General features: G+C 42.7%; 1 protein-coding gene across 2 annotated transcripts in view; it reads left to right on the top strand.

The window, feature by feature from the left end:
- LOC126213135 (exosome component 10) overlaps nucleotides 1–14,587 on the top strand; it is a 234,195-nt gene that overhangs the window by 165,432 nt on the left and 54,176 nt on the right. For both annotated transcript variants that reach the window (XM_049940753.1, XM_049940752.1), the window contains exon 14: nucleotides 11,016–11,189. In XM_049940753.1, coding sequence (XP_049796710.1) covers nucleotides 11,016–11,189 — 174 coding nt within the window. The remainder of the gene's footprint in view (nucleotides 1–11,015; nucleotides 11,190–14,587) is intronic.

The following is a 14,587-nucleotide window of genomic DNA, read 5'->3' on the forward strand; positions in this document are numbered from 1 at the left end:
GATGCGTAATTCACTAACAATCTCATGAAGTTTGAGCTAGCACCATATAACCTTCACAGTGTTGTGCAAGGTACCGCTGAGTTAAGTGTGGAGACTGACTGACTTTTAATACAGTGTGTCTCTGTGACGACACAGCACTTTTACAGGAGGTGGAGCGGAGGGATGTCAGCGCGAGCTAAGGAACACCAGTCCAGATATGGCAGACCCAAAAGCTGTAAGCGGAACTGAGAGAGTCTCTCACGTGCCACCGGTCTGACGGCTGCGAGTAAGGTTCCGGTCGTTACACTTACATATTAACTGTGCTAGCTCGTGCCGAGTGCTCCGTTTCTGACAGTTGTCGGGAGTGTTGTGCTACGAATCGTGTGCAGACACAGTACTGCTGCACGACTATTACGTCACACTTGTTAGAACAGCCCAGTTTTCAGATTCTGCCAATGGCTGCATGGATTCTTATTGGGAGACTCGTCCCGTCTCATTCAGGAGACTGTTCCCCGTGTCGCAACAGTAGGAAAGTGGGTGGAGCGCTGGCCTTCTTTCTTCCTATTGGTCACAGAGCACCTGACATTCTCACCGGCCAGGCGGGAGTGTGAAGTCAGCTGCTGCTCCACTTGTCCACCTGGGGAGGTCCTCCTACGGCATTGAGAATACAATGTATGGTGGCATAGTTAGGTGCGGAGGAAGCTCGTACGAGTCCCTATTTCACATGTCAGCTGCAGCCGTGCATTCAGTGCAAATCTCTGTGGGCAGCTCGGAACGCAAAAGAGTGGTAAATTATCTCGTATCATAACACTTATTTTCTCTTCACTGTAGTTTCAGAAAGACACGTTCATTTTATTATTACTGGATTATACGAGGTGCATTCAAGTTCTAATGCCTCAGATTTTTTTTCTAATTAACTACTCACCCGAAATCGATGAAACTGGCATTACTTCTCGACGTAATCGCCCTGCAGACGTACACATTTTTCACAACGCTGACGCCACAATTCCCTGGCAGCGGCGAAAGCTTCTTTAGGAGTCTTGTTTTGACCACTGGAAAATCACTGAGGCAATAGCAGCACGGCTGGTGAATGTGCGGCCACGGAGAGTGTCTTTCATTGTTGGAAAAAGCCAAAAGTCACTAGGAGCCAGGTCAGGTGAGTAGGGAGCATGAGGAATCACTTCAAAGTTGTTATCACGAAGAAACTGTTGCGTAACGTTAGCTCGATGTGTGGGTGCGTTGTCTCGGTGAAACGGCACACGCGCAGCCCTTCCCGGATGTTTTTGTTGCAGTGCAGGAAGGAATTTGTTCTTCAAAACATTTTCGTAGGATGCACCTGTTACCGTAGTGCCCTTTGGAACACAATGGGTAAGGATTACGCCCTCCCTGTCCCAGAACATGGACACCATCATTTTTTCAGCACTGGCGGTTACCCGAAATTTTTTTTTTTTGGCGGTGAATCTGTGTGCTTCCATTGAGCTGACTGGCACTTTGTTTCTGGATTGAAAAATGGCATCCACGTCTCATCTATTGTCACAACCGACGAAAAGAAAGTCCCATTCGTGCTGTCGTTGTGCGTCAACATTGCTCGGCAACGTGCCACATGGGCAGCCGTGTGGTCGTCCGTCAGCATTCGTGGAACCCACCTGGATGACACTTTTCGCATTTTCAGGTCGTCATGCAGGATTGTATGCACAGAACCCACAGAAATGCCAACTCTGGAGGCGATCTGTTCAACAGTCATTCTGCGATCCCCCAAAACAATTCTCTCCACTTTCTCGATCGTGTCGTCAGACCGGCTCGTGCGAGCTCGAGGTTGTTTCGGTTTGTTGTCACACGATGTTCTGCCTTCATTAAACTGTCACACCCACGAATGCACTTTCGACACATCCATAACTCCATCACCACATGTCTCCTTCAACTGTCGAAGAATTTCAATTGGTTTCACACCACGCAAATTCAGAAAATGAATGATTGCACGCTGTTCAAGTAAGGAAAACGTCACCATTTTAAGAATTTAAAACAGTTCTCATTCTCGCCGCTGGCAGTAAAATTTCATCTGCCGTACGGTGCTCCATCTCTGGGACGTATTGACAATGAACGCGGCCTCATTTTAAAACAATGTGCATGTTTCTATCTCTTTCCAGTCCGGAGAAAGAAAATCGGAGGCCTTAGAACTTGAATGCACCTCGTACAGTGTGTCTGTATGCTCTGTAAGAGGTTGGCCATACTGACGTGTATAGTACTAACGTGCTGCCTCCTGTTCCCTCTGTGACGGATCCGAATGCGTCGCTGACCTTTACACCGAGATCCGTGGACTCTTTTAACTATAATCTATCGTAGATCCGTCGAACAATAAACCGTGCCTACTTCTTGGAAAGAAGCAGAGGTCGCAGCCGTCTACAAGAAGGGCAGTAGAAGTGATCCAATATCCTTGACATCAATTTGTTGTGGAACATGTTCTGAGATCAAACATAATTACGTATCTTGAATAGAATGACCTCCTCAGTGCCAACTAGCACCGATTTCTGAAAAATCGATCATGTGAAACACAACTCACACTTTTCTCATATGACATACTGAAAGCTTTGGTTTAAGGCAGCCAGGTAGATGCAGTATTTCTTAATTTCCGAAAAGCATTTAACTCAGTACTACACCTACACTTATTGTCAAAAGGAGGGTCATAGTCATACAGGATATCAAGTGAAATTTGTGACTGAATTGAGGTCTTTTTGGGAGAGAGGACACAGCATGTTATCTTGGATGGAGAGTCATTGTCAAATGTTGAAGTATCTTCGAGTGTGCCCAGGGAAGTGTGTGATCCTTGCTGTTCACGTTGTATATTAATGACCTTGCGGGCAATATTAATAGTAAAATCAGGCTTTTTGCAGATGATACAGTTATCTACGAGGTGCATCCAGAAAGTAAGTTTCCATATTTTTTAAAAACAAAGACAACATAGTTCCATGAAAAACTTAATTGGCGACAGGTACAGCAGTCTTCAAGCTATTTTTTGACACAGTCACCAAAGTAATTGAAACCCGTCATGTCGTGGCATCAACTTTTGTATTCGTGTGTCGTAGAAGTCTGTCACTTATGAATGCAACCAGTCTGTGTCTGTCGTCTTCAGCTCATCGTTGTTGCCAAATGCTGTTCTCATTTCTACTACTTTTCATTACCTTCATCTTTCTTCGATTTACTCTCAATCCATACTCTGTACTCATTAGACGGCTCTTTCCGTTCAGTAGATCATGTAATTCTTCTTCACTATCACTCGTACCATTGATATTGTTTCACCTTGAATTTTAATTCCACCCCTGAACCTTTCTTTTATTTCCATCATTGCTTCCTTGATGTACAGATTGAACAGTAGGGGCGAAAGACTACACCTTGTCTTACACCCTTTTTAATACGAGCACTTCGTTCTTGGTTGTCCCTCTTGGCTGTTGTACATATTGTATGTGACCCGACTCTCCCTATAGCTTACCCCTACTTTTTTCAGAATCTTGAACATCTTGCACCATTTTACATTGTCGAACACTTTTTCCAGATTGACATATCCTATTTACGTGTCTTGATTTTTCTTTACTCTTGCTTCCATTATTAACCGCAATGTGAGAATTGTCTCTCTCGTGCCAAACTGATTGTCATCTAGTGCATCCTCAATTTTATTTTCCATTCTTCTGTATATTATTCTTGTCAGCAACATGGATGCATGAGCTGTTAAGCTGATTGTGCGATAATTCTCGCACTTGTCAGCTCTTGCCATCTTCCGAATTGTGCGGTATATGTTGTTTTGTTGTTGTGGTCTTCAGTCCTGAGACTGGTTTGATGCACCTCTCCATGCTACTCTATCCTGTGCAAGCTTCTTCATCTCCCAGTACCTACTGCAACCTACATCCTTCTGAATCTGCTTAGTGTATTCATCTCTTGGTCTCCCCCTACGATTTTTACCCTCCACACTGCCCTCCAATACTAAATTGGTGATCCCTTGATGCCTCAGAACATGTCCTACCAACCGATCCCTTCTTCTGGTCAAGTTGTGCCACAAACTCCTCTTCTCCCCAATCCTATTCAGTACCTCCTCATTAGTTATGTGATCTACCCATCTAATCTTCAGCATTCTTCTGTAGCACCACATTTCGAAAGCTTCTATTCTCTTCTTGTCCAAACTATTTACCGTCCATGTTTCATGCGGTATATCACCAGACTCATACATTCTACACACTAATGTGAATAGTCGTTTCGTTGCCACTTCCCCCAGTGATTTTAGAAATTCTGATGGAATGTTATCAACCCTTCTGCCTTATTTAATCTTAAGTCCTCCAGAGCTTTATTAATCCTGATTCTAATACTGAATCCCCTATCTCTTCTAAATCGACTCCTCTTTCTTTTTCTATCATATCAGACAAATCTTCCCACCCATAGAGGCTTTCAATGTATTCTTTCTACCTATCCACACTCTCCGCTGCGTTTAACAGTGGATTCCCTGTTGCACTCTTTAATGTTATCACCCATGCTTATAATGTCACCAAAGGTTGATTTGACTTTCCTGTATGCTGAGTCTGTTCTTCCAACAGTCTTTTCTTTTTCAATGTCTTCACATTTTTCCTGCAGCCATTTCATCTTAGCTTCCCTGCACTTCCTATTTATTTCATTCCTCAGTGACTTTCATTTCTGTATTCCTGAGTTTCCTGGAACATTTTTGTGCTTCCTCCTTTCATCGATCAATTGAAGTATTTCTTCTGTTTCCCATAGTTTCATCGCAGTTACCTTCTTTGTACTGATGTTTTCCTTCCCAACTTCTGCGATGGCCCTTTTTAGAGATTTCCATTCCTATTCAAGTGTACTGCCTACTGAGCTATTCCTTATTGCTGTATCTATAGCATATCTCATCATATCTCATCATTCCTTAGTACTTCTGTATCCTTTGTGTATTGATTACTCCTGACTAATGTCTTAAACTTCAGCCTACTCTTCATAACTACTATATTGTGATCTGAGTCCATATCTGCTCCTGGAAATGCCTTACAGTCCAGTATTTGATTTCGGAATCTGTCTGACTATGATGTAATCTAATTGAAATCTTCTCTTATCACCCGGCCTTTTCCAAATATACCTCGTCCTCTTGTGATTTTCGACCAGAGTATTTGCTATTACTAGCTGAAACTTGTTATATAGCTCAGTTAGTCTTTCTCCTCTCTCATTCCTTGTCTCAAGCCCATATTCTCCTATAACTTTTTCTTCTAATCATTCCCCTTCAACTGCAGTCCAGTCTCCCAAGACTATTAGATTTTAATCCCTTTTTACATACTGTTTTATCCTTTCAATATCCTCATACACTTTGTCTGTCTTTTCATCTACAGCATGTGTACCTGAACTATCGTTGTCGTTGTTGGTTTGGTGTCGATTCTGATAAGAACAACCGTGTCACTGAACTGTTCACAGTAACACACTCTCTGCCCTATCTTCATATTCATAACAAATCCTACTCCCCTTATACCATTTTCTGTTGCTGTTGATATTACCCCACACTCATCTGACCAGAAATCCTTTTCTTCTTTCCACTTCACTGACCCCTACTATATCTAGATTGATCCTTTGTATTTACCTCTTCAGATTTTCTAGTTTTCCTTCCACATTGAAGCTTCTGACATTCCACACCCCAACTCGTAGAACATAACCCTTTCATTGATTATTCAATCTTTTTCTCATGGTAACCTCGCACTTGGCAGTCCGCTTCCGGAAATCGGAACAGGAGACTATTCCGGAATCTTTAGCCAATGGAGAGATCATCATGACACTTCTTCAATTACAGGCCACATGTCCTGTGTATACACGTTGTGTGTCCTTAATGCAGTGCTTTCCATTATCTTCTGCATCCTCATGCCTTTGATCATTGCTGATTCTTCCACCTTTTAGGGGCAGTTTCCCACCCCTAGGGCAAGAGAGTGCCCTGAATCTCTGTCCACTCCTTCACCCTCTTTGACAAGGCCATTGGTAGAATGAGGGTGAACTTCTTATGCTGGAAGTCTGAGCCGCCAATGCAGATTATTAATCAAAATTTAAGCAGCTGCAGGATTCGAACTCGGGACCGAAGAAGTTTTGATTATAATCAAAGACGCTACCCCTAGACCACAGGTCATAGCTTTTGTTTATTGGCAGAATACTGTAGAAGTGGAATCAGTCTACAAAGGAGATTGCTTACAAATCACTCGTGTGGTTGTAGAATATTGCTCAAGTGTGTGGGACCCATACCAAATAGTACTAACAGGGTATATTAAACCTGTACACAGAAGGGCAGCAAGAATTGTCCCAGGTTTGTTTGATCTGTGGGAGAGTGTCAGAGATACTGAAATAACTGAACTAAAAGACTCTTGAAGACAGACACAAACTTTCCCAAGTAAGTTTCTAGAATGAAATTTTCGTTCTACCGCGGAGTGTGCGCTGATATGAAACTTCCTGGCAGATTAAAACTGTGTGCCGGGCCGAGACTCGAACTGTGAAGTTTGGAAGGTAGGAGACGAGGTACTGGCGGAATTAAAGCTGTGAGGACGGAGCGTGAGTCATCTTGGGTAGCTCAGTTGGTAGAGCACTTTCCCGTGAAAGGCAAAAGTCCCGAGTTCGAGTCTCAGTCCAGGACACAGTTTTAATCTGCCAGGAAGTTTCATATCAGAGCACACTCCGCTGCAGAGTGAAAATCTCATTCTGGAAATATCCCAAGTAAGTTTATCAACAAAGTTTCAAGGACCAGCTTTAACTGATGACTCTAGGAACATACTACAACCTCTATGTATCGCTCACACAGGCATCCTGTGGATAAGATTACAATAATTATTACACGCACAGAGGCATTCAAACAACGATTCTTCTCGTGCTCCGTGCACGAATGGAAGTGGGGGAAATGCTAATAACTGGTACAGCAGGATGCACCCTCTTTCATGCACTTCAGTGATTTGTGGAGTATATATATCTAGATGTAGATGTAGACTCTCCCTCACTTTTCATTATTCACTTATCAGACCAAGGTCCGTTCTCTTTCCTTAGGCTCATCTGCTGGGCTTCCTCATCTCTAGACCGTGCTTTTGTGAGATACTGTTAACTAAACAGTTCAGAGTAAAGGAATCCTCTTTTGTTCTAATTATACTATAAAACATTTTGCACCCAGAAACCCTGCCTAGCAGTGAGTGTTGTTCCTCGAAGTAGGGGACATCCCGACAGGCCACGTTATCCAGTGTTCGCGCCTTATTAGGCGAGATTACACACTTCTCCATCCTCACCAAATTCCTTCATACTTAAGGATTAAAGGCCAGTGACAGACATGAATTCCCTAAAGTGATACAACAAAATTCCTCAAAAGAATTTAGAATGATCAACTTTGAAGATCAGATTTCCGAGCACCGGTAATACAGAACATTTTGTGCATTTTAAACGAATCACCTGTAAGACACAAAGGAACTACTGATAATGGCTGCGAGCGGGCTTTAATTGAAATCAATGGGGAAAGTTGAAAATTTATGACAGAGCGGGATTCGAACTCCTGCTTAGTAGGCAGGTGCTCTGATCACTGAACCGTCCAGACACAGTGGTCATGCAGTTGCACGGGATACCCTAACACTCCTCCTGCCACACACAAATTCTGAACTTATCTGCACACTACTAACATAGCACCTCCTGCCCGTTATCCTCATTGCTCGTGGCATGTTACCGATTCCCACAAGAATTCAAGCTGGTGTGCACGCGCACTGAAGATGTCGTCGGCCGTCTCTGGCAGCGAGCAGACATTGGTGGAAATCAAAGGAGAAAGTCTGTGCAGCTTCGACGAGCAATGTGTGTGCGTGGCTTAGTGGTCACAACATTTGCTTAGTAAGCGGGAGACCCAGGTTCAAATCCCGGTGCAGCAGAAATTTTCCATCTGCGTAGATTCTTTCTAAAATCTCTTTTTCCCATTATACACAGCGAGACAGCTAAGACAGACCACAAAAAATATGTCCTTAATGACTAAATTTATTGAAGTGCAGTTGTTGCCAAGTTATCATGGACAGACGGCATTTTTCCTGACATTCACAAGTAATTTTTATCATTTATAGTTGCAGAATTATGACACTGACCCCCCCACCTCTCTCTCTCTCTCTCTCTCTCTCTCTCTCTCTCTCTCTCTCTCTCTCTCTCTCTCCCCCTCTCTCTCTCTCTCTCCCCCCCTTTCCCCTCCCTCTCTCTCTCCCCCCCCTTCCCCTCCCCCCTCCCCCTCCCCCCCCCCCCTCTCTCTCTCTCTCCCCCCCCTTTTTTTTCCTTGTGGTATTTGAATGAAGCCAGCCGCGGTGGTCTCGCGGTTCTAGGCGCGCAGTCCGGAACCGCGCGACTGCTACGGTCGCAGGTTCGAATCCTGCCTCGGGCATGGATGTGTGTGATGTCCTTAGGTTAGTTGGGTTTAACTAGTTCTAAGTTCTAGGGGACTGATGACCTCAGATGTTAAGTCCCCTAGCGCTCAGAGACATTTGAATGAAGCGTATCTACCAAGTTCTGCTGCCGTAAGTACAGCCCACACTGGACCTTTGTGGGTAGCTGCACTCTAGTTATAACCACCTATTACAATGAATAAAATCAGTCTCAGAACTTTTTGGACAGACAGTTTAAACCTAAATGGTGATTGTATAGAGAATTGATACAGACATTTAAAAGGAGTGGCTATAAAATAATGGGACTACTTCTGTAAAGTTTTTTGTTTCAAAAACATCCATGTTTAGTTGTTGTCTCCTTCATTATACTCCTCTTCCCTATCTCTACAATGCTCCATGGAATTTTTCCATTGATGGAAACAGTGCCAGAAGTCTTCCTCAGTGAGCTCCTAGATAATGTGTGCCACTCTTTCTTTCACTGATTCAGCAGGCTGAAATCTTGTTCCTTTTATTGCAGATTTGACCTTGGGGAATAGATAAAACTCACACGGTGCTAGGTCAGGTGAATAAGGGGCTGGTCTAACACTGGGATGCTGTCCTTTGCTAGAGACCTCTTCACAATCAATGCAGTATGAGCTGGGGCATTGTCTTGATGCAGAACTCACGACGTGTCCTTTCTCAGTTCAGCTCTTTTTTGTAGAAGCCAGTGAAGATACACAATTCTACGAATATTGAAAAAAGGTACAGGAGACCATTGCTTTGAATCTTGATTTGCTCATTCGAGCTTTTCTCACTATCGATGAAAGTGGCTCCTTTCAACCTGTGGACTGGCACTTAGTTTCTGGATCATAAGTGAAAAACCAAGATTCGCCACATGTTATCTCTCTTTCCAAGGAATTACGATATTTTCTGAGGTATTTGAAGTGTCGGTGCAAACATTTTCAAGAGCTTCTTTTTGTTCGATCACGAGAATTTACGACACCAGTTTTGCCCAGGCGTTTGTCATGTTAAATTAGTTATGTAAAATATGCCTTAAACATTCTTTGTCCATTTCTAGAGTTGCGGCAATTGATTTAATACTCAGCTGATACTCTTACCAAATAAAATTACCTACTTTTTAACATTTTCATCTGTTTTCGATCTGGAAGGGTGTCCCAGGTGTGTGTTACTGCACAAGCACAGTCATTATAGAGAAATGGTTCATACGCTTAAGTGATGTAACATTTACCGTGAATTTAATTGTCAACACGCTTTCTCATTCGTAGACAACTTACAAACCAGGCAGTGACCGGGCATGCATTTTGCAATTTTGTATTAGAAACAGAAACAAAAGATGAACTGTGGTTGTAGTGAAGTACCAAAAAATTTCATTTCCATGTATTCGTGAGAACACCTTTGAAATTATGAAACAGTCATACAAAGAAATATACGTAACATACAAATGTACAAGTACAGCATCTGAATTAAGAAACATGATCTAGGACAGCCTCTGTGTGCTGGGCTACAACAAGATTTTGCAAATGTCTCTGTGGTGACGCCTCTTCATAGCTTTATAATGGGAACTGTTTTTGCCTACAGCCATATCTACTTCACAGTTGAAAGCTGCCAAAGCGCTGTCAGGCGTCAGGGATTTCTTTAATTTGACTTGACCGTAGGAGTGTCTTAGCAGTAAAGAATAAATCTATTAAAAATTCGTGCACGATGTGACATATTTTGACACGTCTCGGTATTTATCATGTCATATCTTTTGAACTATGTGTCGTGCAATAATATATTTGTGTAGATACATTCAGCGGCATATGTAGATACTGTCAGTGAAATATGTTGGGAAAAGCCAAGAAGTAATAAATTTAAGCATCGTGCACAATGCTGCTGTCTTTCTTGCATCTGTGGTGTATGACATCATATTTCCTGAACTGTGTGTGATACTTTGATAGACTTTTGAAGTGCATTTAGCCAAATATTTGAATAATGCCTGTGAAATTTATTGCGAATACAGTTAGTAGCACAGAAGTAATAGATTTAATCATGAAACATGATGTGGCAGTTTTTCGTGCATCTCATTTGTTTGTGATTTCGTTGTCTCCTGAACTGTGATAGGTAGGTGGTTGTTACCCCTGCAGTGATTGTTGCCCAACAGTGAGGGAAATGGGTAGTAGGTTTGGTTGAAATCAATCCAATGGTTCAGGAGGAGGTATGGAAAACACACACACACACACACACACACACACACACACACACACACACACACACTTTTCATAATATCTATGGATGTGTATACAGAACACTTTGCACCTCTGATGTTTATGTGATAAATTTCGAATTTAATTCAACAAAAATTCTATATCCTCACAACATACACAAATGTTCAAATGACTGTTCATGACTGTTATGGCAGCTGGGGAGTGTATTTTGTGTGTGTGTGTGTGTGTGTGTGTGTGTGTGTGTGTGTGTGTGTGGAGGGGGGGGGGGGGGGGGATGACAACAGCAAGAGTTAAAAACTTAACATCAATCCTGATCTTTAAATATACCTATCCACCACCTGAGAGTCTTGTCTAGTTATTGTTGGGTTCTGTTCATAATGTCTATTACCACAGTATTTTTGCTACAAGCTTCAGTCAGTTTTCTTCCTCCCAGGTCACCTCTACTCCCACAAAGAGGGAGGTCATCAAAGACGAGGTGGACACCTCCACGGGCCCGCCGACGCTCGACTCGTCGACTGTGAGCGGTGCCTCCGGGGCGCCAGATTCGTCACCAGAGGGTCCTCCGTCGCTCAAGAGGGAGAGGGACCGTTCTCCCAACACGGTAGCGGTGAGTGGCATTTGCTGACGCTGCGGTGACCTGCCGGCACGGTGTTCCCTTACAGTCGTTCTTTTGAGTAAACATTGGTCTGATTTTATAATTTTCCCATAGTAGTACGCATTTTTTCTGGTATCTCTTCTTTCATTGATGTGGGTAACCTTAAGAAACTTGTATGGATTGACCAAAACTGCTTGTCTTGAGCTCAGCTATGCATTAATGTGAAGATTTCAAAACTGCCTGCTGCCACTATACAAAAGATCCAGATTTCTGAATGTTATATACCTGTCAGTTCCTCCTCCTGACGGGAGAAGGTGGGCTGGATGAGAGCTCACGAGCTCTTTTCAGCCGTGGAACTAATTTTTAGCAAGTACTTAATTTTCGTAGTGATGCATATATAGGGTCAATTTTCTCTATGTGGGCAAAAGGAAAAGGGAACAGAACAAACCGATGAAAACGGTTAAGGTTTGTAGTACTTGACAGTTTGTGTTGGGTTATTGTTCAACAAAAATGAAATATGGTAGGTACAATAGATACAATTAATACAGAATACAAAATAATACAGCAGGAAAAATACTGTAGGAAGCAGAAAATACTTAACACAAGGTAGTACAGAGTACAGAATAAATAGGCTGCAGAGTAGATACAAAATACAGAAAAGTAGAATGTTCAGTTGGTACAATATATAGTTCACTATTGTGACAAGTGTTTGCAAGTGGTGAGAAGCTTTCAGTTATCTTTCTCGAAAACCCTTTTCTTCAAGTGAGGTGGAATGTCTGTGTTAAAGTAGTGAGTTCCTCTGTAACGCCTTTCTACGTAGATGTTGTGTGTGACTACTGTCCGGAGGGGGGGTAAGTGTACGAGGGTGGTCTTATAAGTACCCGGCCTGATTGAGAGCTGTCAGTCATTGTTGAAAAATATCTCTGGATTAGAAAGTATACGATCTATGAAGCATGTGTTTCAAGTTTGATGGTGCCACATTGTTTAGTATTTGTTTGGCAGCCATCAGAACTGAACGTTGTGAGTAAGCTTGTGAAAATGGAGACTATTGGTCATCATTATCTGATACAATTTTTTTTTGAGAGGCCTCAGCGCAACCAATATGAAAGCTGAGCTAGATTATACTTTGGGAGAGTCTGCTCTTTTGTTGACAACAGTAAAATATTCGGTAGCTGAGTTTAAACGAGGTCATACGAGCTGCCAAGACGAGCGTTGCAGTGGTCGACCAAATGAGGTGACGACTCCAGAAATAGTGAAGAAAATCCACAAAGCAGTACAGGATGATTGTCAACTGAAAGTGCGCGAGCTAGCAGACATAGTAGGCATTTCAAAAAGTGTGGTACATTGCATATTGTCTGAAAATTTGGGCATGAGAAAACTGTGTGCAAGGTTTAGCCGCGTTTACTCGCACTCGAGTAAAAACAATGTCGTGAAGATATTTTGATTGTGTGTTTAGCAAAGTTTCGCAGCAACGAAGCTGATTTTTTGCACCGTTTCATAAACATGGATGAAATATGAGTCCACCACTGTACTCCCAAGACGAAAGAACAATCAAAACAATGGACACAAATTGGAGAACCGACTCCAAATAAGGCAAAGACCGTTCCATCTGCAGGCAAGGTCATGGTATCGGTTTTTTGGGATGCTCGTGGGATAAATTTCATTGACTACCTTGAACAAACAAAAATTATCAACAGAGAGTATTACGCGAACTTATTGCGATGTTTGGGCAAAGAAATCAACCAAAAATGGCCGCATTTGGCCAAGAAGAAAGTGTTGTTTCTTCAGGACAGAGCACCAGTTCACAAGCCCATTATTGCAATGGCCGAAATAAATGAATTAAGTTTGAAATGCCACATCATGCACGCTATTAGCCAGATTTAGCCCCCCTCGGATTATTTTCTGTTCCCGAAATTGAAAAAATGGCTTGGTGGTCGAAGATTTTCAACAGATGAAGATATAATGTTGACAGTTGATGGCTATTTTGGGGAGTTACAATTGTCATTATAAAAAGGTTATCAAACTTATTCAATATTTCTGGGAAAAGTGTACAGAGCTGAAAGGAGATTATGTTGAAAAATAAATATATTTCCTTCCAAAATTTTTGTGTTTTCTTTGTTGAGTCTGGCACTTATGGTACCACCCTCGTATTTACATATGGGTTCTGTTGTGTGTCTTGGTGTTGTGGTTAGAAAGTTTTGCATGTCGTGTTTGTTTTTCACTATATGGTATCCGTATTGGGTGCATAGTTATGTGAGCCTGGTGTATAGTGGAGTGGTGTCAACAGTTGTGTAAATGTCTTTGGATGTTTTTAGAGGAGGGAGCCTGAGGGTTCTGCTGAGTAGTCTTCTTTCAGAGGCAAAGAGATGTTGTACTTTGAGTTTTGTTATTCCGGCTAATAGAGCAGCTCCGTATTCCATCACAGGTCTTATATATGTTTTGTATGTGTGATGTTGTTACCACGGCTGTGGAAGAGTCCTTATACGAGTCTTAATAATCTTTGTCTTTTTGTTACTTCGTCGAGGGTGTGCATGATGTGATGGTTCTAGTTAAGATGTTTATCAACACATATTTCGAGGTATTTTGTGTTGTCGGTTAGAGGTAATTGTACGTCTCCGAGCTGGAGTTTTAGGTGCCTTTTATCCACGTTTGACTTACGGGAAATATTTTTGTGTCTGAACAGTACGGACGGTGTCATGTTTGGATTGCATATAATTCTCCAGCATATCACTCACTTTAGTAGCAGGGATAAGTATTGACTCCAGAATCAGATTTTCACTGTGCAGCGGAGTGTGCGCTGATATGAAACTTCCTGGCAGATTAAAACTGTGTGCCCGACCGAGACTCGAACTCGGGACCTTTGCCTTTTGCGGGCAAGTGCTCTACCATCTGAGCTACCGAAGCACGACTCACGCCCGGTACTCACAGCTTTACTTCTGCCAGTATCTCGTCTCCTACCTTCCAAACTTTACAGAAGCTCTCCTGCGAACCTTGCAGAACTAGCACTCCTGAAAGAAAGGATATAGCGGAGACATGGCTTAGCCACAGCCTGGGGGATGTTTCCAGAATGAGAATTTCACTCTGCAGCGGAGTGTGCGCTGATATGAAACTTCCTGGCAGATTAAAACTGTGTGCCCGACCGAGACTCGAACTCGGGACCTTTGCCTTTCGCAGGCAAGTGCTCTACCAACTGAGCTACCGAAGCACGACTCACGCCCGGTACTCACTTGCCCGCGAAAGGCAAAGGTCCCGAGTTCGAGTCTCGGTCGGGCACACAGTTTTAATCTGCCAGGAAGTTTCAAGTATTGACTCGTCTGATGTCGGATGGAGTTTGTAGCACTGTAGGCAGTGTCGTCTGCGTACATTTTTACCCTTTCATTGAAGTGTTGTGTCTTGGGAACATCTATGGT

This window comes from Schistocerca nitens, chromosome 11 (assembly GCF_023898315.1).
Source record: "Schistocerca nitens isolate TAMUIC-IGC-003100 chromosome 11, iqSchNite1.1, whole genome shotgun sequence".
NCBI lineage: Eukaryota > Metazoa > Arthropoda > Insecta > Orthoptera > Acrididae > Schistocerca > Schistocerca nitens.